The sequence below is a fragment of the Caenorhabditis elegans genome, chromosome X (assembly GCF_000002985.6).
Source record: "Caenorhabditis elegans chromosome X".
Lineage (NCBI taxonomy): Eukaryota > Metazoa > Nematoda > Chromadorea > Rhabditida > Rhabditidae > Caenorhabditis > Caenorhabditis elegans.
Window position 1 is genome coordinate 9,209,200 of NC_003284.9, and position 24,217 is coordinate 9,233,416.

Genomic DNA, 24,217 nt, shown 5'->3' on the forward strand with positions numbered 1-24,217 from the left:
GCCTATTGAAAAGACAACATACATTCAAGTGTCGAATATCACCATACAATACTGAACGTCACCTTCTCTCCCATAGTGTCTGTAAATACATTCAGTTCATGCCGAGGCAATTCAGTATTCAAACATTTCCCTCCACCCATATTTCTCCCTGTCTCTGTCACCTCTGCTCCCACTCGTATGAATAATACCTAACCTGGAACATGTGCAATGACTCAAATTTCACATTGGCTAACCAAAGACATATAGCTGGTATCTAAGCATAGTACTACTCAAAATATTTTAGAAAACTAGTTTGTGTTTTTTCAAACGTGGTTTAATAATCATCTCTCAACTTTATGATGTTTTACTGCTATCATTTCTTTTGGTCAAGATGGCAAAATTGTAATTGATGTTTATGTTATTATAACCACTTTCACTGCTATTATACTACTATTACACACAATTTTGGATGTAAGAAAATTGTACGTTGTACGAATATATTAGAATCTTTAATTTTTTTTGAATTTGAATAGACCTTGACAGAATGTGGAAATTAAAGAAACTTGCAACTCAATATTCATATTTTCACTCGTAATGCAACTGAATATTGTGTTAGCAATAATTGAAACGAATTAAGTTTTCAATTTGTGTTTGAATATTAGTACTGGGAAAAATATCATTTTTGATATTGAAATTAGATGACTCTCAATAACGTTGAATGTCTTAATTTTTATGTATTTATTGAAACGGACAAAAATTTTATTGTGATCCGTTAATATTATTATTTGATTGTGATATTCCATACAATTTTAATAATATCCGTATGAAATTTGTGCAAATAATATTCAAATTCAGATATATCTTTTATTTCAATAATTTGATCAGCTAGCTTTATCACATCAAAACATTACCCTCTCCAAGTAGGTTTGCTTCATCAAACCCGACTGCTCTTATTTGCCTAAAGTTTCAACGTGTTTTGTTTGACGTTTGTGTGATCGGTCACCACTCCCCACGGTAGAGGACACATTTATGCTCTTTCTTCCTATTCATATACAAATTGCATATCACAATTTCATAACAAATTGTATTTCATATTCCATTATCAGTTCCAAGCTCTTTGCATCGCGACCTGCCACAAACACCGTGTCGTTTCTGTACAAACATTCGAGAGTCTTTTGTGTTATTTATTCTTTGTTATTAAACTGCACTTGATGCATCGATTAAGAACTTGAGCGGTTTGAACTAACTTTGCCGTGGTTTTGATTCAAAAAATAAATACAAAAAGCACCTGCCTCAAGTTGGTTGGGTTGGTTGAGAGTTAACAACTGCAAATACACAAACCTATCAATGATAAGTTTTAATTTGAGGTATAGTAATTCATAAAAATCTATAATCTTTCTATAGTTTTACTTTATACTAAACTAGAATTAAAAAATAGATAGTGTTGACAAATTAAGACTTTTTTCCTTTTGACGTTTTTTAAATACTTTTTTTTTTAATTTAAAAAAAAATGCATACATTTAATTTTTGAATCATTGCTTGTTTGTCTTTTCTTTTGATTGTATACTTTCTCCACAGTCTCATTTCTTTTTATCACTTATTTTTTGACTAATGATTCATTTCTCCCCTCATTTTTTTATTTTCATATTCTCCCACAAAACTTCGTTGTTTATAATATAAAATTCCAAAATCAAAAACTCGAGAAACTGGATAACCCAAAAAATAAACGAACTACTCTCACACTGTCCTAACGTAAACTTCTAGAGGTTAACTTAAAAGATTCATTTTTACTGTATTAGATACATCAATTTTAGGAGACGGAGATGGTCAAGTTAATTCCTTTTTTTCACATATTTAACGCCTTGCTGGGTGATAGGAAAAACTAGTTTTCGTATTCTAGAAGTTTTTTTTATTTTCAAAATGTTATTTCCTTGATTCAACTCCTAGGTTCCTTTATTTTTTCAGCATCAACACTTTCTCCGATTATTTCTGGTTGCCGTTTGGACGGAGAAGATCTCTTCTGTATATGTCCACCTAGACGTGCATTCTACCGGAAAATGGCGTCAAACAGTACGGTTGGCATGGTTACTGAAGCGACAGTTTCTTTGATAGAAGCTGTCAGTCAGGAAGCCGTGGAAGCATCAAACAAAGGTGGTGGATTATCTGGTGGAGCAATTGCGGGGATTGTCATTGCAGTAGTTGTGAGTCATTTAAAAACATGGGTTGAACTCTGAATGAGTTCTGAAAATGTGTGTTAAACCAATTATTTAATGTTGACTCACAAGTTAAATATCATATATATCTTGCGTTGAAAGATAGGTGAAGTAAATTTGAAAATATTTTTTGAACCTTCAAAACTAAACAGTCTCAAAAAATGTAATACAGAAATAGGTTTAAGACACTGATAAAAATTATGGACAACATATATTTTAACAAACCTCTCGAGCTTAATGTTTATTATGTTCAGTAAATTACGGAACTGGGAAAACGTTTTCTTAAAAAATATTAGCTTTAAAATTTGTTCGTTTTTCGAACAAGTTTGAACTAATTTCCCAACTTGTATATTATAAATTGATTTAATTATTTCTTTATGAGTAAATTATTTAACGGTTACTATAAAATATATTAATGTTTCGTTTTGTAGTTATTTTGGGTAGATGTATGAGCGTTATACATACATAAACGTTTGTCGCCAAATTCAATTGCCAATTGATTTTTGAATTCCTGATAATATAATTTTTAGAATCTTAATAACACGCACGGAATACCTAAAGAATACAGTTGAATAAAATTTGCATATTACTACAGATTGGAGTGCTCCTGATTGGAGTCGTCGGCTTCTTTGCATTCAAATATGTGAAAGATAGACGAAAAAACCATGGTGAATACCGTCCACAATTTGAAGAACAACATCACGCAAAAGACCTACCATATCTTCAACCTCCGAATGTAGAAGGACTTATCTAAAATATTTTTATTATTCATTTCAATCAAATTGGGCGCTTTTATATGTGTATTTATTGTTCCCCGTTACTGTTCTTTCTGGAAATTTCTACTCTAATCACGCATGACATACATTGAATTAGTCTCGCTTTGCCTTGGTCATCGATTAAACGATTTGTACAAAAATAAAACTTATCCGCAAAAAAAGATTGTTAAAGTGAAGTTTATATATTCATGAAAACTGACATGATTATGAACATATATGAAAGGCATTAAGAAATGTTGTAAGTGGATACGTTTTCTAAATTTTATTTTTGTAATTATCAAACAATTAAAAGCAAAGAAATGAATATTTTTCATTAATTTTTCAAACCTATACTGAGAAGAAATCATTTCCTGAACACCGAGTACTACACGTTACTTTTTTTTCTATGAATGAGTAGCCCATACCCGCTTTTCAAGCCTACGACTGTCAACGTTAAGTAAAATAGTAAAATATAATTATCATAAATTTAAATGTTCTGAAAACGAGAAAAACTAACAAGATATTTATCGAATATCTAATTAAATTTTCAAGAACATAATTTGTTTTGAGCAAGTTACAGACAGCGAATTACTTACAAAAATTATTAAAAATTGAATGTTTGATCTTTAGCGCACGAAATGAAAAATTTCAGTGCACATTATATTTCAGGTTAAACATTTTTGCTGACTCTTCCATTTTTTGATTGCGTGGCTGAGCACAACCTTCAAAGAGTTTAAAGATAAGATTTGTGTTTACACACAACGTGACAGAGGCGAAATATGGACATGATGCCATTTTGGCGCACGCCATTTTTTTTTGTTTCAGTCTGGTATCATTTTCAGTTGTTAGTTTTTTTTTATTTGCCGGTTTGTACTTGGAAAGTTGTAATATAACACTATTACAACAATTTTACTTGATAGTATTTTCATTATGTAATTGTTATTTTTCTGGAAGCTTGAAACTTCAAGATGCATCCAGTAACTTATCGTTCACACTTATAACGTTTTTGAAAGACAAAAATACAGAGATGTTATAGAGCAATTTTAAAAATTTGAAAGCAATTAAAAAAATTGTTTTTCTCTGTTTATTTTCTAATATTATGATGGTATTTTTAAAAATTCTGCATGCACAATAATTTATAAATAATTTCTTTGTTGTAATATTTCATTATATTATTATAAATTGCTTTATTCCCTTTTTATTTTTATAAATAGAGTTGAAAAAAGTAATAATGCTATTATCAAATTTTATAAACTGACATGTGAAACGTGGCTTATTTTTTATTTAAGCCCCTCCCATTTTTTTCATGAACTAATAAATGAAAGTTTCAACAAAAGGTCAGGAATGGGAGGAGCTTGAATAAAAAACAAAATAAAAAATATGCCACGTTTCACATGTCAGTTTATAAATTTTGATGATATCACTAACGTGTAATAAATCAAAAATACTTATTTTATGCATTTTCTGTCACAAAACTGTGCCCATTTCTATGAAATTTGCTGACGACGCTCCGTTATCCCGCACGTGTTCAGTTTGTTGGAGAGAAGGGGTACTCGAGGGTGGCTGCACTCGGCCATCGATGTTTACGTGCGCAAATACTAGGCCACATGATTGTTTTCTTTCTGGATATTCAATTTGCGGTTGTTTTTCTTTTATCACTGGTCGGTGGTTTTTTCTTCTCTTGTTCCATTTTTGTTCCAGTCATTGAAACTGAGAGATATAAACAAAAATAATCCATTTTATTATGTTTCCTTCATTTTTCCAATTTTTTCTCTCAGAACGTTGGCAGTGCACCCAAATAAGTAACACACAAAGATAAGCTGATAAACTCAAACATGCACCAAAACCCTGCGCACGTCTTATCAATTCTCTCATGGTCTGTTTTCATTTCTCACGTGGCAGAAGACATTCGAAGACAGCGTTTTTCTTAGTCTCCACTCTCTTGTTGACACCATTTCACATCTTTCTGTCCCCTCCACTGTCTCTCAATCTGGTCGAATAACCAGCCGATCGACCATTTTTAGTTTGGAATCGGTCACAATGGCATGTGACTTAACTTGACATGCACTACCGACCTGTCTCCAAAAAAAGACCAACTACATTTTTTGTTATTACGGTGCGCTGTTTGCATGAATGAAACAAAATGATAAAATAGTGATAATGATCATTTCAAAATTTTCAGGCACATGTTCACTTCTCCATCTAAACAAAAAAGTTTGTGGGAAATTTCAAAACGATGCATCAGTTCCAACGAAGTTGCTCAGGCTCTCAGGCCTTTCCTCTTTTTAGTACACCCGGATAAGTGAGTTATTGTTTGAAGAAACATACAGATTGAATTAACAAATTGCGAAATAAAGTTACATTCGTCTTCTTTTTACGAATTCGTTAATTATTTATTTCAAAATTCATAGTTATTTTTCAATGTATTTTTTAACTTTGTTGTAACAAATAATTTATAATAGATCTCGAGGATTTGAAAATTGAGCAACAAATTAGTTAAATTTTTTGAAAGCTGACTTTATTTTCAGATATGCGAAATTCCCAGAGATTCAAACACAAAACGAGAAATCTTTGCAAATCTTTAACGGATACATGAATGACCTGTTTCCCGTATCACCATCACTGAAGCCTACAAAAGTGAGTGCAAATTGGTTGATACATTTGATTCTTTGTAAAGACGACGTTTAAGGTAAGCTTCTCAATTGCTGACAAACAGTCAACCACATTTCGAAAGATTAATATCAACTTGACCGGAACTGACCCCGCAAAGATAGTGAGGTTAGTTGTAATAATAAACTTGATTAGATACGACTTTGATATTTTTGCAGAGATGCGCTGGAATCATGCGAATTGAGCACATCGGAGCTAAAGTTCAAAGACACAGGGATTAGAAGCACACGAACTGGCTCCGGAGGTTTGGGATTTACGACTAGTAATGTGGAAGAGGACTTGTTGAGATCGTAAGTTTTTATATTACAGTATTAAATTTTGAACAAAAATTATGACTGTACAATTATTTTGACCTAAACTTTATAAAAACCAAGTATGCCTGAAAATGAAAATATAAAAAAAAACGTGTTATATTGTGTTCTGCTATTGAGAAAACTCAGTCTTGTATTACTAAAGGTGTCAATAATTCAATAATTCATTAATTATGTTTTCTTATCAAAAAATGAACGTTTAACTTCTAATAGAAATGATATCATCTCAAATTGAAAATAATTTTTTTAACCACAACAATTCCAGGTATCTGAAACGGAAAAAGGCGACAGTTATCACAAATCTCTATGATTCACTGACCAATAAACGCGACGAGGCAATGAGAAAAACAAGAGAAGCAAAGTCACTACTAGTTTCAATAAAAGATGACATTTCCGATTTAAAGTATAGAACGCAATTGAAAGATGTAGGTTTTGTTGAACCCTTTCATAATATCGATTACAATATTTTTGCAGGTGGTATGGCAAATGGCTTGGGAAGAGTCTCATATGCGAAGATGTATATCCAATGTCAACCGAATGATTGATCAAGCAACTCCAGAAACAAGGACAGTTATTGAAAAAGCGTTTTTCAAAAATGTGCTCAGATTTGGAAGAGGATCATTTATTTGTTGCGATGGCTCAATTCAACTTGGAGCTGACCATGTTCCTGAGCAATGGGAAAACGTTTGTCAAGAATATCAAATTCGAAAACGTCAAATCCCATTACTGAAAGAAACTGCCAAACAACTAGAACAAACGTTTGGAGGAGCACAAATCCTATTGCCTCATTTCAAGGGTCTGGCTCAGACATTGACTCAACTTCAAACTCTTACAGTTAGAGTTTGGAAAAAGGAAGCTCTCCTGAGAAGAGTGGAAGATTCGGCTAAGAATTCAATGCTGGAGGTAACAAAATAAACTACACATAATGAAACAATTACAACTGATTTCAGATTGTGACGTCATATGATGAACTTGCAATCGGGCTTGACGGCAGACTATACATTCCGTGTAATGTGGATGTTCCATCATTAGTCCAATTTTTGGAAGAAAACTCAAAAAAGGCAATTGAAATCAATCAACAAATGCATCATTTAATTGTAGGTTATTCATCACATTTATTAATTTTACTGTATTAAAACTGAAGCTTCAAAAGAAATGTCTTGTATAATGTCTGGGTGTGAACTGACTTTGTTTTGTTGTTATCTGTATTTTGGCCGTGCGATATCAAAATTAATCGACACATATCATGCACATTAAACTTGACTTTGTTCAGAACGAACTTGAATTTGCCCGCGACGAGTGCATCAAAGAGTTGAAACTGACCGGCCTGCGGTGGGAGCAAGCTTTCACACCTGAAGCCTTGATCCAATGTGTTTACCGGCTCACTCATTGCTCGGACGATGTAAGAAACCTGGTGTCCGGTCTTTCTATTGTGATTTCGGCGAGTCCAAGCATATATGTCACCAGTGATGGTACTCTCTCAATTCCCCTGAACTGGTCTTAACGAATCAATAAGATTTCGATGTAGTTAATTAGATTTAATAGTTGCAAAAGTTTTTCATGATATGTGCTGGTATAGTTGTAGCATAAATATTTCAATTTTATTTTCAAATAAGTAATCACATTATTTTCGCATCTTTAGTAAATAATTTGCAATTTGAAACGATGTTCATTGATTTTACTTCTCGTCTTTTGATTTGTGCATTTTTCACCGGTTAATTTATAAGAATAAACTGAGTGAGACAGAAGTCGTTTATATGTTCTTACAACAAACACAGCCAAGTTCAAATGTGAAGCTTTGAAAAAAAAATACAAAAAAGTAACGGACTCGACAATGTTGATCATTACAATTGGAGCAAAATATTAAGAAGGAAACGAAAGTGAAGTTATAAGGGATTTAAGAAGAACCGGACTACAAATGATGTGGCTGATGAAATAAAAGCTTGTGTGATAACAAAAATGGACAATTTAATGACTAGCGCTGTCACACTCAGAATTACAGAAAAACAAAACTTTTGAAGTAGAGCTGATTAGGTGGGAGGAAGAAAATGAGGAAATTAAAGATGGAATCACAAGTTTTGATGGCGTTGTTGAAGTTATTTTGTTGAAATTTAAAATATAAAAGACAAGGGTCAGGCAATTTGTTTTGTAAAAGAGAGTCGTTAAAAAAATCAATTATTAAAATCAAAAATTGGACAACTAAACACGTAACACTCATGAGATTTGAATAAGGGTGACATAACTTGAAAAAAAGGAAGAAAAAGACTAACGTGCGCTAAACATAATTCCTATTGGCAAGTTTTGATATTTGTTCTGGATTTAAAAAAAGGATCAGGAGCTAGAAGAAGTTGGTGTTACGGGACTACTGCTCCCTTCTGTGGCCGGATCGTATGGTTTCACGTAACTCAAAGGAAAGAAGCCAGACTGAAAAATCAACGTCGATGAACGGACGGCTGAATTAAACAATAACCTTATTGTTCACCTGGCCCTTCCACCATCCACGATCCTCACCAACAGTGTCCAGTAGAACAACAATGTCACCAGTTTTAAATGATAGAAATTTGCCTTCGTTGTTTGGTGAAGGAGCATCGTAGTCATGAACAGCTTTGAAAACCTAAATTGATAACATTGAGTGACTAGCTTGTAAATTTGGTAATAGTTTTTTAGACAATTAAATGTGTTTTAAAAGTATAATAAGATATCTGGATGTTCTTTGATAGCTTGCAAGTTTTTTTTAAAAGTTATTTGGTTATTTGAAAATAAAAAGAAAAACTCTAACTAGTTTGTCACTAAAATCTGAACGGTTTCTTGAAGCATTTAACACATTTGTTGCCTGTTTTTCACAAAAGTCATAAAAATCAATTTATTACCATGTTTTTTATTTCACTAAACAAGATTTGAAATCTTGCAAAAGTCAGAAACTGATTGTTAAGTTTAGGTGTGTCTTTTTTTTTTGATAATTTTAGTTTCCGTTTTTTTTTCATATTAACAAACAATTTCATAAATTACATTATAATTCTAGAAAAGACTAACCCTCTAATTCCTCTTTGTTAATTAAACTCCGTTGTAATCAATTACACTTATTCTTTATCACATATCGAATCAGTTCCATTTCCGTTTGTATTTCTTTTTCAATGACTCACCTTGCATTGGGAATATGGATTTTTGAGGCACGTGTCAAGAGCAGCAAAAATTTCAATCAAATTGTTACTGCGATAATATTGCACAAGCTCCTGTAAACATTTACGTTAACATTTCAAAATATACCAAAAGCTTTTCATGCGCTAAAAGGTTACAATAAAACTACTCCTGTCAAATAAAAACATACCACTGTTGAATTGAAAATGTAATCTTCATCCAGATACACTTTACCGTCCGAATTTTGCTCAATGATCATATGCTTCACATCATTTTTATAACTGGAAATATGTTTTTCTCGAAGCCTGTTCAAATAATTGTTACCTCAAGCTGATAGCGGTTTGCTTTCGATTCTTACTGTATCGGACCAAAAACGTTCCGTTTGGAGTTCCTTTTAACGTGCTTTCGGCTTTTGCTCGTTCCATTTCTCCCATGTACCATAGGAATTCCGATATTTCCGTATTAACATAGTCTTGCTGACGTGGCACCGAATCCATCGAGCCGTTAATAGTAGATGATGATGAGTTACGGGAACTTCTGCTTCCGTGTGGTCCACTAAGGCTCCGTGAGCTTCTGAATGAAGAATATTATAACAAAAATTATATAATAGTAATACAAAAACTATTAATGCTATGTGCTGAATTACAAGTAACCAATCATTTCAAATTGCGCTTATCAATAATCCTGATAAACTTACGTTGCTACTATAAACACCATTTTAAGTTGAACAACCTCAGGTTATGCAAGAATAAATCAGACTATTGTTTTTAAACTTTTAATACAATTAAGAAAATGAAGAGTGAATTAAATTAGAAAATAAAATCGTCTTGCGGAGGATTTCACCTCCTTTGTAGGTAAACGAGAGACTTACCCATCAGATAACAATTTATTCGGCAACACCGTCGATTCATTCCGAACGACACGCGGTGCGATCGATCCAGCAGGCGAATCAATTGGGCTGAGTCCAATCATTGACGTTGTCTGAAACAATAACAATTATATGGAAAACTCTTTAGAATGTGCAATATTGCAAGGTGTGAAAGTATGTCCCCGCTCTCCACCCCGATAACCTCAAGATAGACACCCCGCTCCGCCCACAAGAAAGTGTACAGAGTGAGATGAGTCATCTTCATTCACCTGTAGGCATTGCACACAGGCGCCCTGGGAAAAATGAATGAAAGCAGTGTGTGAGAAAGAAAGAGACTTGGGAAAAGAGATGCACATCATTGACTTCATTTCAATTTAGCAGGTGTTCAAATGTCTGTGATGATACTAACGAGTGTCTAAAAATCAAGTACATCGTGTGTGGAGTAGCAAACTTTCAAAAGAATTATGCCCTCGATTATTTGTTCTCGGTAATTTGGTTCTCCTATCTTTCGCACTTCTTCACCTTTCTTTCGCACATGTTCACCTTTCTTTCGCACTTCCACTGATACATTTCGCCGATATAATCTAGGCGAAAAAAGTGCGAGGAAAAGGAGAACCAAATTGCCGAGTTACAGAGCAGCACATTAAGTGAAAATATTTTAATCAAGTTTCACATTTTCGAGTTTGTTTCAAATAAGAAAGACAATAAAAGGAGAACGGGAAAACACCTTTATGAGAAATACGAGAAGTGTGTGAAATGATTGAAGTGTATGTACCTGACCGACAATTACTATTACATTACTTCTCGAAATGTATGAAGGATTTTAGGTTCTTTACACCAATTACTATAATATGTTTCTTTCATTTTTTAAGTCTGTCGGATAAACTCAATTTTGGATGTGTAAAATTTATGTTTTACACAATATTTTTAAAACTACGATCTATAAAGCCTTTAAACTACAAAACATGCTTACTCTTGACTGTGAAACGTGGTCTAGATGAACAAGGCCCGTTCTGTTGCGATTATTGATGAGGCAACCAGTGAACCGATTATGTCCCTGCATTTTGATCACTTCAATGCGATCGCCTTTTGCAAACTGAAGATAGGAAAGGTCGGATGGAGTTGAGTTGGAGTTGGCCACCACAATATCCCCTTCGTGAACTAAAGATTAATTAATACATTCAAAACATGAGGTATGATGCAATCTTACTATGAAAACGGGGTCTGTTACAGTTGAAGCTCTGTGAACTTCGTGTTTCGTGCGTTGATTTCCGAACAGCTTCGCATTTTTTCAGTCCCAAACACTCCTTATGCATTGACATGTTGCAAGCTGAAAAATTATTTGTGAAATTACAAATATATTGACTTGAAAAGAAGACATAAATATCCTAATTTTGTTACTAAGCAGTTCTAGTAACTAGTAAGCCCCAAATGTTTTCTTTTTTTTTCAAGAATAAAACTTGAATTGTTTTGTATTTTATTCACGAGTTGGCCATTACGGATGTTCATCCATTGCAATTTTGTTTTCTTTCAAATTCTTTCAAAATGGCAGTTATGGTTTTTTTTTCTTAAATTGAAAGAACAAACAAAAAACAACTTTTTAGTCTAATTCATTAGTCTTAAAAAGAACGTGATTGGTTTCCGATCATAAAATTTTAAGGTCAATTGAAAATTATGTAAAATCGGAGTGTCGTCAGTAACCATTTTATTTTTCCGTTTTTGACTGTCAATAAACAAAATACATATAAACAAAACGTTCTGTTAGTTTCGTTACCATAATTGACTATTTTTCAATTGAGGGGTAAATTTAATAAATTTTTCAGTGGCCCCGGCTTCAAATTTGATTTGGTAATCAAAGTTTGCTTGATTTTAGAAAACTCGTAATTTTAAAGAAAAAACCTACATTCGCACTTATATCCCTGATATTGCAGTCCTTTCATCAATTTATCACAAACATCACATGTTGCTGGATTCTTAACGTCTACCCGGAAAGAATGAAATGCCACTTTGTGATTTGTATCTCGAAGATAATCCGTAGGGGAAACATTTGATCTACATTTTACTTTATGATTTTAAAACAAATTGCATATTTACTCACTTGGACAGCAATAATGCAGTCATCCAGTTGTTTCTAGTAGCTTCATTCTTGAAATAAAACGTCAACTGGGTGATTTCATTATTCTCATTTCTATCGCGGGTCATTATAATCACGTATTGTGTTCTTCGCGTAATTGTTCCACCAGATTTTACATCAAGCGATGCATTTTTATCAATGGTAAGTTCTGACATCACATAGGCATTCTTGTAAGTAAATGTGTTTGTTCTTGCAGATGCTCCTGTAGTTTTCGCTGCCATCACTTTGTTCGCAGCTTTGCATACCACAATAACCTTGTCGAACAAGAAAATATAGCGTTGCTTAGGTTTTCCAGCTTGAGTTAACGTGCTTTCCGCCATTTTTACTTCTCCGTCTAGGTTCACTCGTCCGTAGTCGTGAAGTTTAACGTTCAGTGGCATGGATAGGTCGGTGATGCTTTGCTCGATTTCGTCAATCACTTTTATTGCATTTGTGTCTCGAGATTCTTCATTAATGTAGTTGCAGACATCCTCCATTACTTCGACAGCTTCTTCCAAAGACTTCCGATCCGGGCTAGCCAAATCCGTCTTTTTTTGTAGCTCCTAGAGATAAATTACTTTATAGTTTTTAACGTTATCACAAAGAAGCATGTACTTGCATTAGAGATTCCTTTAAATAATATACAAAAAATCATACAAACCTTTAACAATAGTGGATATTTTGTGAGGCGTTGAAATGGAACACACAAGAGATCGTTCATTCCAAATTTGCAGTTTCCTTGTGCTGTCAACTCATTAATATTCCTGGAGATGAACTCATTGGTTTTGAGAAGCTCGTTGCTCAGTTTTCTACTGTCTGGAAGGTTACTGCAGTATTTTCCGTACGCAAGGAACTGATCTCGGTATCTGGAAATGTAATATTTTTCGGAATATATTATTAAAAATTTGGTACTTGTGTATTACATGCCCTCATTTTTAAATTAAATTAAATGTTTATTAATTTCTCCATTTAAATTAAACGTGATATACATTTTCTCTTTTTAGGCTTAGAAATTGCTATTTCCTAAGCCTAAAAATGCAAAATTGTGGTTCACGTTTTTATTTCGCATAACTTAAAAAATTACTATTAGAATGAGGGCATGTAATACACAAGTACCAAAAATTCAGTAAATTTTAAATTTTACATGCTTTGAGTTACTATTGGTATAAACTCACTTGATGAAAACCTCTCCAATCGTCTGTGGAACACATTCATTCAATGATATCGGTCTTGGAGGAGTTGCATCTGATAACCCTAACGCCACTTTTACAGGATATTCTAAATCTGCCAGCAGCGCTGTATGCAATACATTAATTTCTTCAATATTTCCAAAAATAATATTGTAGTCACTCGTGGGAATTATTCCTTTCAGTGGCTCATAAAATGTCTTGATTATTGTCACAAGTGCCTGTGCCACGTAATTCTTCTCCGTATCGTAAAGTTCACGAATACATCGATTTCGTTTTAACGTCGGTGTATTTTGAAGCTGAAGTTATGAATATAAAAATTTTAAAAAACAATTGGAACTTTTTTCAGCTAATCAGGATTCTGTTGAAAATAACGGAAATGCAAAACAATTTCAAGCATATCCTCTGATAAAAAAACATGGCACGTTTTTAGTTAGAGGTCCACCTTTGAAAGAACAAAATTACTTGACTAGAAAATGTTCTTTGTGACTCTGAGTAGCCAAACAAACGTTCCTGAGTCGTAACACCTTTTTTTAAAATCAGAAGCTTCACGCATATCATAAAGTTTCTTATAATAAAGGGAATTTGATTTTTTTTTTTTTCGGTTTATTCGCATCTGGTGATTTTAGGTGTTCCTTTTATAGTTTTATTGATGTATCTTCAAATATTAGAACAATTTTAACAGAGTTCCCAGACATTCCCTTTAATGTGTCTTTTTAGTTTTTCTAGTGTTTTTTCAAATAACTTTTTAAAATCTCTTCGTAAATTAAAAATGAAAAACTCACATCGTTTTCATTCATACTAGGTTTTCGATTAGTTACTATCCGATCATACAACTGCTCACTTTGTTGTTCTTCTGGATCCGCACTGTAAAATTGGAAAAAATTTACATATTTTAAGACGTTGAATTCCAAATTCTTATTCAAAATGATACCTTGTGATTGGGCCATATATTGTCCTGTTTGGGTCAACATTTTCAATGTTGTCATGCAGAGACTGATAAATTTCCACATCGTCCTCAAATTCCGATCCATTTGATGTTCCTTCTTGGTTATTGTCGGTATCGGGAAACGGGCTGCAAAATTCAAAATGTGTGAATTTATCTGCTGTTTTTGTTTCAACCATGCTTAATATCACTGAATGCGAATTGATTTGCATTAATCACAAATAGAAATACAATCGATTTGGTATAATGAAAAGACTCACTCTACACCTCTACTGAGTGATTCTTTGGTATGCGAAAGAAATGACAATGTCTTCAAAACTTTTTGGAATCCATTCATATAATACAAATCCTCAGCTGTGAACAAATCGGCGTCTTCCAAATTGAAATATGTCTTGCAGAACATTGCAAAGTAATTAATGTTATTGCAGCAAAGAAACTGAAAAGTAAATTAACTATATTTTCTGAACTATGCACAGTTTTTTGACATACTGGTGACGGCTGATTTGTCCGCATAATTTTCTTCTGATCAATTCCATTGGGTACCAAAGTATTGGCAAGACGGCAGAGGAGAATTCCGTCTCTGAAAATGAAATTTACAGATCCAAAAAATTATATGAGCCTAATTGATAATTTTGATAAATTTGAAAACGAACAATTGGACATTTACACAGAACCTGTATTTCGGTACTGTTTCATATCTTTTGTTTGTGTTGGAATATAAAAAGTTAAGCCCAGAAAACGCGAGTTATGTTATATGTAGACAACTGAGTCATAAAACAAGTGTACCTTACACAGTCAAAATTACTGTCCTTTGAAATAACCGACTCACCTGAGAACAGAAGCAAATTCAAGCATTGTCCCATTTTTATCCGTTGTGAGCACTTTCATATCACGCAACCATCGGGCGCACCCAATCCAGAGATCGCACCCGCCGTTCATGGGCACCTGAAAATGCATTAAAAAATATTGGTGTTAATTGAAGTTCTCATGTTTCGGGAACAAGTACTGTGCGGTATACTATTTCCCGGCTCGATTTCTTTCACTTTTGTTCGTACGAAAAGAGTAAACATTACTTTATAGACGAGTCTGACATAGAGAACCATATGAGGAAAAGTATATTGTCCGAAACGATATTAGGGGGCCCAGGGTGGAGAAGTGACAGAGTGAAGAGAACGATGTGTTGGACAAACTCGGCTTGTCATAATGCAAAGGTCAGAACCGATTGGATGACTATGAATGGAATACGGGGAAATGGATGAACATGAAATAGTTCAAGACGTTTTTTCCCCCTTTTGAATCAATCTTTTATCGCTCCGATACAGACATGTAGGTCATGTAGAAGCAGCGGGGTCTTACAGAATAAAAGAATATGAAATGAAATAGAGTGTGGACTCAAATTGGGAAAGAATAAAGAAGAATATACAGACGGGGAATGAGAAATTGGAAAAATTACCAGAATGAGGTGACAGGGACCTACATGTGTTTTGAACCAGGGCTGTTACGGAGAATGGAATCTAAGCAAATTTACAACTCAAAGCACTGTTTCATGTTACTTGGTTCTTTTATCTAGATATAGAACAATTTTTTAAATTTATAAGCTCTACCAGTTCTCAGTTGCTGAATATCGCATTTTTTCCCGGAAAGTTTGAGACAACAAAAAATCATAAGAAAGGACTAAATTGCTTTCTATTTTGCCAAATTTGTTTTGTGCGTGTTCATTTTTCATTTTATTGTTTTAAAGTTTAATTTCAAATTTATAAACAATTAATTTACCTTTTCAATTAATAATGGTGAATATGAACTATCTCTAATTTTCAACTTGCGTTGAAATGTTTCTAAACAGTCTAGCATTTGAATACAGTAAAAGTAATTGTATGAGTCACAATATCGACTGACTAATTGCTGTGGACCATCAAACCTCAAAGAGGAAGAAGAAGGAGGCAAGGTTGACAAAGAGAGAGAGAGAGAGAGAGAGAGAGAGAGAGAGAGAGAGAGAGAGAGAGAGCAAAACAGGCAGAAGAGACGCAGAAAGATTACAGATAGGAGGATCCCAATACAGAGGTGCGTCGCAATGTCATAGCGGTAAAACACACGCTGCCGCGCTCACCACCCTCACATTGTCGCACCGGTTGGCCTGTCTAAAGGCTCTTGATCAACTGCACTCTCTCACTATTTGACACGCTCATATAGAGTCTCTTCCTTTCTCTCTACCATACCCCACCGGTAAAGAGAAAATGAAGGGGGAGTTAAAGGAGAACAGATGGACGAAGAGAAAAAGTTTGCACAATACCTAAATAATGCCTTCTTTTCCGGTCACGTTGATTCTCACACTTGATGATTAATTATTGAACAGTATGGGAAATCAATGGTACACTGCTAAAATGTTGATTAGGGGCGCTTCTATGGTATTTTTATCAAACCGAAACTATAATCAAGTAAAAATATCATTTTAAACAAAAATAGAGCTAATCTTCTAATTATTGTTTTGAATGTCGTATCTACATGACTATATATGCATAAAATAGTTACCGTAACAGCAAATCAAGTTGAAAAGAATGGTTGATGATTTTTGAGCAGCACTATGGAAGAGCAAAATGTTATTTTTCTATTTTTTGACCTTATTTGCTCAGGTTGTTTTTATATCTACTTTGACCGTTCTCTTTCTCAAACATGAACAAACATGATTGAAATAAACTAGCTAACGGTTTCAAAGTGCCCTTAATTTGTTATTAGAGATCAGTTAAGTTGATAAATTTTCTTAACTGCGAGTTGTGGGCTTCTGAGAACTGTGTTTAGAAAACTGTAGGTGTTGTGTTTTCAGAAGCTTTATGGATTTTAGTTCTATTACGTTTCTACTCAAAGGTATTACAAATCAGATAAAATGTGTATTATTGGAATTGAAAGATATCAAAACTTTTTAGGAATGCAGAGAAACTAAATAAATGTAAATTCACTACTAGAAAAAAAGAAAAAAACGGTAGTTCGAAGTGAACTACATCACAGTTAATTTTACATGTGTTGAATGTGTTAATCTACCCGGGTGTGAAAAATAACTTGTCTAAAAAGTTTGAAATACTTTTACCTTATAGAAAACTCATTTGCCAAAACTCATTGCTTCGCTAATCAAAAACTTGTTTGCCTTTCCCCCTCGATCTCTTTAACATCTAAGAGAAAGATCTTAGGATCATGTCCAAGAACTCAATGCCTACTTGTGGTGCTCCTCCTGCTCTATGTCCGACCACACACACACACATGCATACACATTTGTCCACTCAACACAAGCTTGATGTCTTTACTGTCCACTCGAGAAAAGCGCATTATCCGCCGCCACCTTTCTAGGATCCAAGTCGTGAGAAAACAACGACTTTTGCTATTTTTTACCCAAAAATGGAAGGAATGAAGAATTAGATCTTGCTTCCGGTGTAGCCGACAAGGATCAAAGCAAAATAGCCGAGTAATGATATTCATAGTGAATTCAATAGAAAGAATACATTTTCATACATGGGAAAAGGTTTTCCTCGTAAAATAGTTATATACCTGCATTGCAGCATTTTTTATCTACTCCATTAATTGACAAGTAAAAGTTGCCAATTTAAGTTTAATTTCAACATATTTTTGTGCAATGATGCGCAAAACAGGGCAGATTAAGTCTTCATCCACCGTCCACAGTTCATTGAACTTTTTGCGGGATGAAGAGAAGCAATGATGATGACAATGACATAACACAGCGGTCAGACATAGAGAAAGTGTTCGAAGAGTATGAAGTGAGAGGCAATGATATACACATTGTATTTTCAATAGATTGTTAGGTGTAGAAGAGAGAAAAAGAGAAAAAAGAAAATACGGAAAAGACAATGTTTGTGAAACGGATTTCGAGTGATAACTAACCCAGTGATAATAATCAAACGGAATGGGTAGGAATTCATAAGTGTTAGGAGCGATACTTTTATAGCAATATTTTGAAAAATAACTGTGCTTGTGATAGACATCAGATGAAAAAAGTTAAATTCGGTTTTAAAAAGCACATACAAATTTCAAATTTTTGTTAAATATTAAATGTATAGCAGAATAGATTTTGTGAACTCTGGACTGTTTTGCTTTCAGAAACTCTGTAGCTTTAAGATGTTATTTATAAATAAAAAAAACAGCACAGATAAATCAATTCGGTAACATTTTTTCTATTAAAATTGGTATTAATGCACAGTAGCCGTACCCCAAAAATAAATGTTTAAAAAAATATAGCAAACAAAACAATGGGAAGAATCTTGTCATTCGTTCCCCACTCAACCACTGCCTTGAAAACTTTTTTTTTCGATTTCTGAGTCATTCTCAAATTTAAAAACTTGAAAGTTTCCAAGTAACAACAATCAAATGGAAAAAAAAATGATTCATAGCTAAAGTTTCGAATTTTTTTAATTCTAGACACTTTTCGATTTGCCCGGAATTGAGTGAAAACAAAAATATAGATATTGTAACATTTTAATACGTACCAAATACACAAGAGACGCCAAGAAAAGAGATGAAACAAAAGAAAAAGTATGTTGGTGGCCTGCGATGTCTATCCGGAATATTGAAACTTGAGGAGGAAGTGTGCTTCTTGTTGCTGTTGTTATTTGGGTTGTGATGAAAGACAAATTATGGAATACGCCAGTGGGGGAATGATTCTAAAAGATGTCGAAAAGAGATGTTTTAAATGAAACTCAAAATATGGAAAAAAAATGGTGATGAAACGAAAAGTGTTTTCAGATGAAAACTACTCCACAAACTTGCTTTAATAAACTACAAATCTTAGTGCAGACAAACTTTTCAAATATTGTGTTTGAGGTCCATAAGTTGTAGAAAGTGAACAGTAAATAAACATGATTGACTGTATTAATTAATTAGCAAAACATTCAATTTGAAATAAAGGATGTTGTTTGAAAATTAAGAATTGACCTATCAGTATATATTGTTGCTTAGTTGATAAATTGAATATATTTCAAAACCAACGCCATTCAGTTGAAATTTATTCCATTATATAAAAACAGTTTTTTTTTGACAACTGAATAAAAAAGGCTCAGATCCAATCACACTCACGCACCTCAAATCTCGATTGAAATCAATTATGTTCGGGCATCTTCTCCTCCTCCTTTTCCCCATATCTACACGCCTGTCCCCTATGTCCTGTTCTTCTTCTTCTTCTATTTTATTTCTCTCTTTCTCATTCTCTTTTTCCAATTTCTCTTCATTTGACACCGATCAGAAGACGCAATCAGCTAGCCGCTCTCGTCTAGATTAAGATCTATCGATTTCCGCGCGGAAATCCAATTTGGAAATTAAGATGGGAAATAAAAGTTATTGCCTATATCGAGAGTCAAATGAAATACCGGGAAGCAATGACGTCTCAACCAGGTACTTTTTAAAACATACTTTCTCTTCAGGTCAAACCCCTTTAATTTTTGTTTCAAAATCAAGAGAGTGAACGCGAATAAAATGCATCTCATAAACATGTTTTAAATGATATGACTAGGGCGGAAATGGATATCATCAAACTAATAACCAATTGCCTATGAATTGAAAAGCATAGGGTGTTTGTTTATAAGAACAAAAACAACAGAGCTTAAACATAGGAGCAAGTGTGAAATGCCACAGCTCAATATGAAAATGAGGGAGCTTGCCGAAGAGCGTGTCAATGTCAAAATTGTGTATTTAACTATCACTTCCGATAAGTTGCTCTAAGAACTAGACCTCGGAATGAAAAAATTGTCTAGACAATTTTTTGCTAACCAAGGAACTTTTCAATATATATTTATTAATTTTAGTTGATCCTTCAAATAAAAAAAGAACACTAAATAATCATATCAATTGTACTTGGTTTTTGGTGTCCATAACGATGTCTTTTTTTAAAAAAGTATTATAGACTCAAATGCCTAAGGGCATATTCTTTTGGGATGAAAAACAACATATTTTGGAGACAAACTAAAAGCAAAAGCAAAAAAATAAACTACTCTGCAATTTTAAATTTTGTAACTATCGAAAGTTATAATCCAGAAATAAGGCAATTGAACGCGCGAAATAAATTGTGGTTAAAGGTGGTGGTATCTGGACGTTGTTTGCAGAAAGGACAAGGAGAAAAAAAGCGAGAGAAGAAGAGATTGTGTTGCCGAATGAAACTAACCCCAATTTTTTTTTCTCCCATTCACAGATTCTCTACCTATTTCGGTCCAAATCAAGAGAGAAAGAATGAGAAAAAAAGGTGTGTAACAATAGGGCAAGTTACGGTTGCCGTACTGGCAGCCTCCCCCACAATTATGCCGTCCTTATAGAGTGAAGGCGATTGAGTGTGGATAAGTGAGTATTGCTTAGATTTATACATGGTTCGTGTCCTCTTCCGCCACCCATGAAAAAATGCGCATAAAAACAAGAATCTGAAAGCAAAAGTGACAAAAGTGAGATAATGTAGGCAAGGGGAAGGAAAAAGAAAAAAATGAAGCGCAGGATCAATTGGAGGACGGAATGAGGGTGTGGTTGGGTGTGTGTGGACCAACGCACTTTTAGAAGCAGAGTGCAATTGGTAATAAGGGACCCCTCGACGCCAGATGTGTGAAACGAACGTTTTGGGGTCCCACAGAGGTTTCTTCGAATACAAACAGTAGGCATTTTCGGTGTGTACACATTCACACATATGCATAGAGAATTATGAATACAATTGTCAATAAGCTGCTAAAAGTGCTATTATATGTCTTGCCCGTATGTACATTGCTCAATGCTTTTAGGAATTCTTTGATCAGGAAAAAGTATGCGAATAGCCAATAGACACACTAGTTTTGGGACACTGTTTCATGATATCACGGTTTCTTGCAACCTCAACTCGTTTTCAATATTCTAACCTAAAACCTAGTTTATTGTTTTTTTTTCAGGCTTATAATTGAATCAAAGATAATGGTTTCGAAATTCATCAATTTCAAGTATATTTTAAAAAAAAACAGAAAGGTTGCGTTGTTCTTTGAATTTTACAATTCAGAATTTCAAATTTAATCATTCGTATAATAACAAACCAGAAACGGAACATGAGACGAATGTGCAGATTAGGTCAAGTGTATAGAGGACCCAATATGCGACTGTCAAGACGGATAAGATGGATGAGAGCATCGAGAGAAAAAGAGACTGTAGAGATAGAGCTTGCTGGCTCAAGTACAAAGGCCGAATGCAACAGATTATGCGTTTATACCAATTGATCAAGGGAGGACCCCGACTCGGTGACACCGGTCCATTTCGTTCTATCATCATTGTTGGGCGTGCACTAAAATATGATAGACGCAGGCAGATGTAGGTGGGCTATCACACGAGCAAATTTATCATGAATAGACGAGAAAGACTTGCGGAGTTCACAAATGAGTCTCGCGGTGTACAAAGTATCAACGGTCCCACAAGTGAGTTAAACTACGATGACTCATCTGAAACTCATAATAGCTAACAATAAGCAAACCACTTGTTAAATCATAGAAGCATTGAAATTTTCATTCAAAAAAAGAAATTAAATAATGTTAAGGTGTTCTAAAAAATAAGTCTAACGTTGTTTGTTTAGTTCACCATGTCTTTAATTTTGGATAATTACTCAACGCATGTGGTTCGAAACGAGTTAAAATAACTGTGTAGAAAATACGTAGCTCTCAGCTACTCTCAGAACAAAATGATGTGTTCAGAAAATATCATTGCAAAAAGACATGTGATCTAAAAGGAGTAGTAGCCGATCAAAATCATTCTCTTTATTAAACTCAAATTGGTCTTAAAACCGAGTTCAGTGTACGTATTGAAATCACAGAGTAAATTTGTTAAAGCCACGGCTTAAGCTTTTTGAGTGGATAATGCGAAAAATGAATTTGAACCACTCAAAACGTTCAATATCAATCCCTAAAACCATAAATTTTCTGGCAGTAAATGTAGTTTCTGGCAGGTAAAAACGTTACTTGTTCAACTCACTAAACACTTCAAAATTTTTGTAACAGTGCCAGTTTATTTTTTAGTCTTCGATTCATTTTCGTTAATACGCATCTGTCGTTTGTCAAAACTTGTTAGTCTTGAGAAAACACCTGCATCTACCATTTTCCAGCTGCTTTTCTCCAAAATTTTCATTTTAAGCATCAAATCTTCAAAATTGACTTCAGAAATTTCACATTAAAATGTTTGATTACCTCGCGAACTGGATATTTCCGTTTTCGGCTACCTGGGAACTTGATGCAACAGAAGAAGAGCATGGTGTGTATGAAGAACGGAATGTATAAAGTAAGGAAATGCCACACAAGATGCAACAGATATCATAAAATAAGAGCAAACAAAAACAACAATGTGACTGTTATGTATGTCTTGTGGCCAACACGGTTTTCCTATCATTTTACAATTCTTATTGCCTTAGCTTCAAATTTTCTGATAACCGTGCTTCAAGTACTTTTGCAACAAAAACCAATTGAAAGAGGAGAATTCAAATTAATTTGGAAAAATGGAAAGTGAGAAAGGTAAATGATATAATTTGGTAATTGATTTTGAAATCATGAGAAATTAATAACGCATAAAATAACATCAAAGTTTTACGTAATTTTTTTCAAAATAAATGCCAACTAACCTTAAAAACTGCGGTACTACTTGAAATAACATCGACGAGGCTCCACGAGAGCCCAAAATTAGTGGATGTTGTTGTGCTGCGGCGCGACATTGTTTTCCAATTTATCAAATTACCAATCCATTCAACTGATTGAAATTCTAATGTTGGAAGGTTTCCTGAATTTTTAAAAGTTTTTTAAAATTGAAAAAGTAATTAAAAAAAAAATAAAAAACGAAACTTTTGAATTCGGAAAATTCCAGTGTGAGAATAAAAGCAGTAAGAAGAAAAAACTTGAAAAAAAAACGAAATGTTATGTATATACATCGTTTGGCTCTGTGCTCGGAAAACCATAAAATAGCCACAGAAATATCAAACAGAAGAATAGAAAGATTAATACAAAGGGTCGCGTAATAAAGAATGGAAATAGAATTGCTCTTAGAAAAACATTTACATACAAGATCAAAATTAATTATTTCATCAAGCTGTGACAAAGGCCTAATGAAAATAGACATTTATTTGCACCTGCCTAGTCCAAATTGGAAGTGAAATATTAACCCATGAAAGTTAACGTTCAAAAATGAGACAATTTTGCGAATAACATTTCCGAAATGCTTTGTTGGCTAGAAAAATAAAAAATCAGAAATTTGAATAGTAAAACTTTCTAGCTATGGCACGACATACTCTGGAAATACCACCGTCATAGAAGAGAAACAAGCACACATTCGGAGGAGACATCATTGGAAACTTCCAAATTTCGAATAATTTTTTGATTGATTTAATCCTTTTTAGAGCAAAGCAGACTAGTAAAACTATCACACTGATTGTCCGGTTTTCGTATTTCGCAGAGTGAAAACTTGATAGAAAACGAACAAAAAAGTGGTCGGTGTGCACACTATCATGCACAATTTTGTTTTTAACGGTCGATGTCGGCAAGTGTTTTCAGATAGTGAAGGATCAAAGTACACAAAATCGTTTATGTTTCAAGATATATGTAGAAGTTGATCAAAAAGCTAGATATACCACAGAAATAGTATATTAGATATTTTGAAATCCATATTTTTGATATGACTGCTCCGTTCCTTGTTAGTTGTGGACCCGTTATAAAGACTCATTGATTAAATATCGACGTAAAATAAAAGTTATTAATCGAGCTTTACGGTTGAAATATCTAGTAGTTTTGCATTTGGAATGAATATACAATTGAAAAAGGAAAATAAGTATTGCATTCAATACTGACGGTGAAAATACCTTTCCTAACCCATCTCAAAACATATTGTAACAATTGAAACACAGAACAAAAAGCACCAAAACACGAAACTTTTTACGAGATTCCTGAAATGCCAACACTCCAATGCATAAAAAATAACAAAACTGGCACCAATCTTTTCTTGTGTAATTTCATTTTTGAACACTCCCAAAAACAATATGAATATGTAGAAACAGCCAACTAGAAAAA

General features: G+C 33.8%; 3 protein-coding genes and 2 non-coding genes across 8 annotated transcripts; 3 read left to right on the plus strand and 2 right to left on the minus strand.

The window, feature by feature from the left end:
* Nucleotides 1–1,944: 1,944 nt before the first annotated feature.
* On the plus strand, nt 1,945–3,125 carry crb-3 (Syndecan). The gene is made up of 2 exons (NM_001047759.6): nt 1,945–2,180; nt 2,788–3,125. Exons 1-2 carry the CDS (start codon nt 2,037–2,039, stop codon nt 2,944–2,946), a joined length of 303 nt encoding a protein of 100 aa, NP_001041224.1. The 5' UTR covers nt 1,945–2,036; the 3' UTR covers nt 2,947–3,125.
* Nucleotides 3,126–4,782: 1,657 nt separating this feature from the next.
* On the plus strand, nt 4,783–7,676 carry C35B8.3 (T-cell activation inhibitor, mitochondrial; the record flags this gene model as incomplete). Of its 2 annotated transcripts, NM_001381049.1 has the most annotated exons (9): nt 4,783–4,823; nt 5,130–5,249; nt 5,476–5,584; nt 5,637–5,725; nt 5,776–5,907; nt 6,194–6,353; nt 6,403–6,831; nt 6,879–7,025; nt 7,202–7,432. In NM_001381049.1, the coding sequence occupies 9 exons, from the start codon at nt 4,783–4,785 to the stop codon at nt 7,430–7,432; spliced, it is 1,458 nt and encodes a 485-aa protein (NP_001367630.1). The 2 variants fall into 2 exon arrangements, with proteins under 2 accessions (NP_001367630.1, NP_001379776.1); NM_001392818.1 differs by lacking the exon at nt 4,783–4,823 and having other exon boundaries at nt 7,202–7,676.
* vav-1 lies at nt 7,667–22,938 on the minus strand. 3 transcript variants are annotated; one of them, NM_001373413.3, is made up of 18 exons: nt 15,954–16,096; nt 15,010–15,125; nt 14,670–14,760; nt 14,441–14,616; nt 14,169–14,309; nt 14,020–14,101; nt 13,223–13,533; nt 12,709–12,913; nt 12,033–12,610; nt 11,838–11,986; nt 11,145–11,264; nt 10,908–11,095; nt 9,938–10,047; nt 9,391–9,639; nt 9,257–9,347; nt 9,072–9,161; nt 8,399–8,542; nt 7,667–8,352 (listed from the first exon to the last, which is right to left on the minus strand). In NM_001373413.3, exons 1-18 carry the CDS (start codon nt 16,029–16,031, stop codon nt 8,260–8,262), a joined length of 3,012 nt encoding a protein of 1,003 aa, NP_001360680.1. In that variant the 5' UTR covers nt 16,032–16,096; the 3' UTR covers nt 7,667–8,259. The 3 variants fall into 3 exon arrangements, with proteins under 3 accessions (NP_001360680.1, NP_001041222.1, NP_001359918.1); NM_001373412.3 differs by lacking the exon at nt 15,954–16,096 and adding an exon at nt 22,783–22,938 and having other exon boundaries at nt 7,669–8,352; NM_001047757.3 differs by lacking the exon at nt 15,954–16,096 and having other exon boundaries at nt 7,668–8,352.
* Nucleotides 14,243–14,263, minus strand: 21ur-15013. The gene has a single exon (NR_071821.1).
* On the plus strand, nt 16,196–16,281 carry C35B8.6. The gene has a single exon (NR_071822.1). It is a non-coding gene; the product is annotated as an Unclassified non-coding RNA C35B8.6 (non-coding RNA).
* Nucleotides 22,939–24,217: the final 1,279 nt, after the last annotated feature.

Bases quoted from the DNA above. Each gene is read 5' to 3' on its own strand.
- vav-1 (NM_001373412.3), bottom strand. From the start codon at position 22,872: ATGTCGCGCCGCAGCACAACAACATCCACTAATTTTGGGCTCTCGTGG. The intron at 12,914-13,222 runs GTGAGTTTATAC...TTACATTTCCAG, and splicing joins ATTGGAGAGGTTTTCATCAA to ATACCGAGATCAGTTCCTTG. The intron at 8,353-8,398 runs GTTATTGTTTAA...TTGATTTTTCAG, and splicing joins AGGGCCAGGTGAACAATAAG to TCTGGCTTCTTTCCTTTGAG.
- crb-3 (NM_001047759.6), top strand. From the start codon at position 2,037: ATGGCGTCAAACAGTACGGTTGGCATGGTTACTGAAGCGACAGTTTCT. The intron at 2,181-2,787 runs GTGAGTCATTTA...ATATTACTACAG, and splicing joins GGATTGTCATTGCAGTAGTT to ATTGGAGTGCTCCTGATTGG.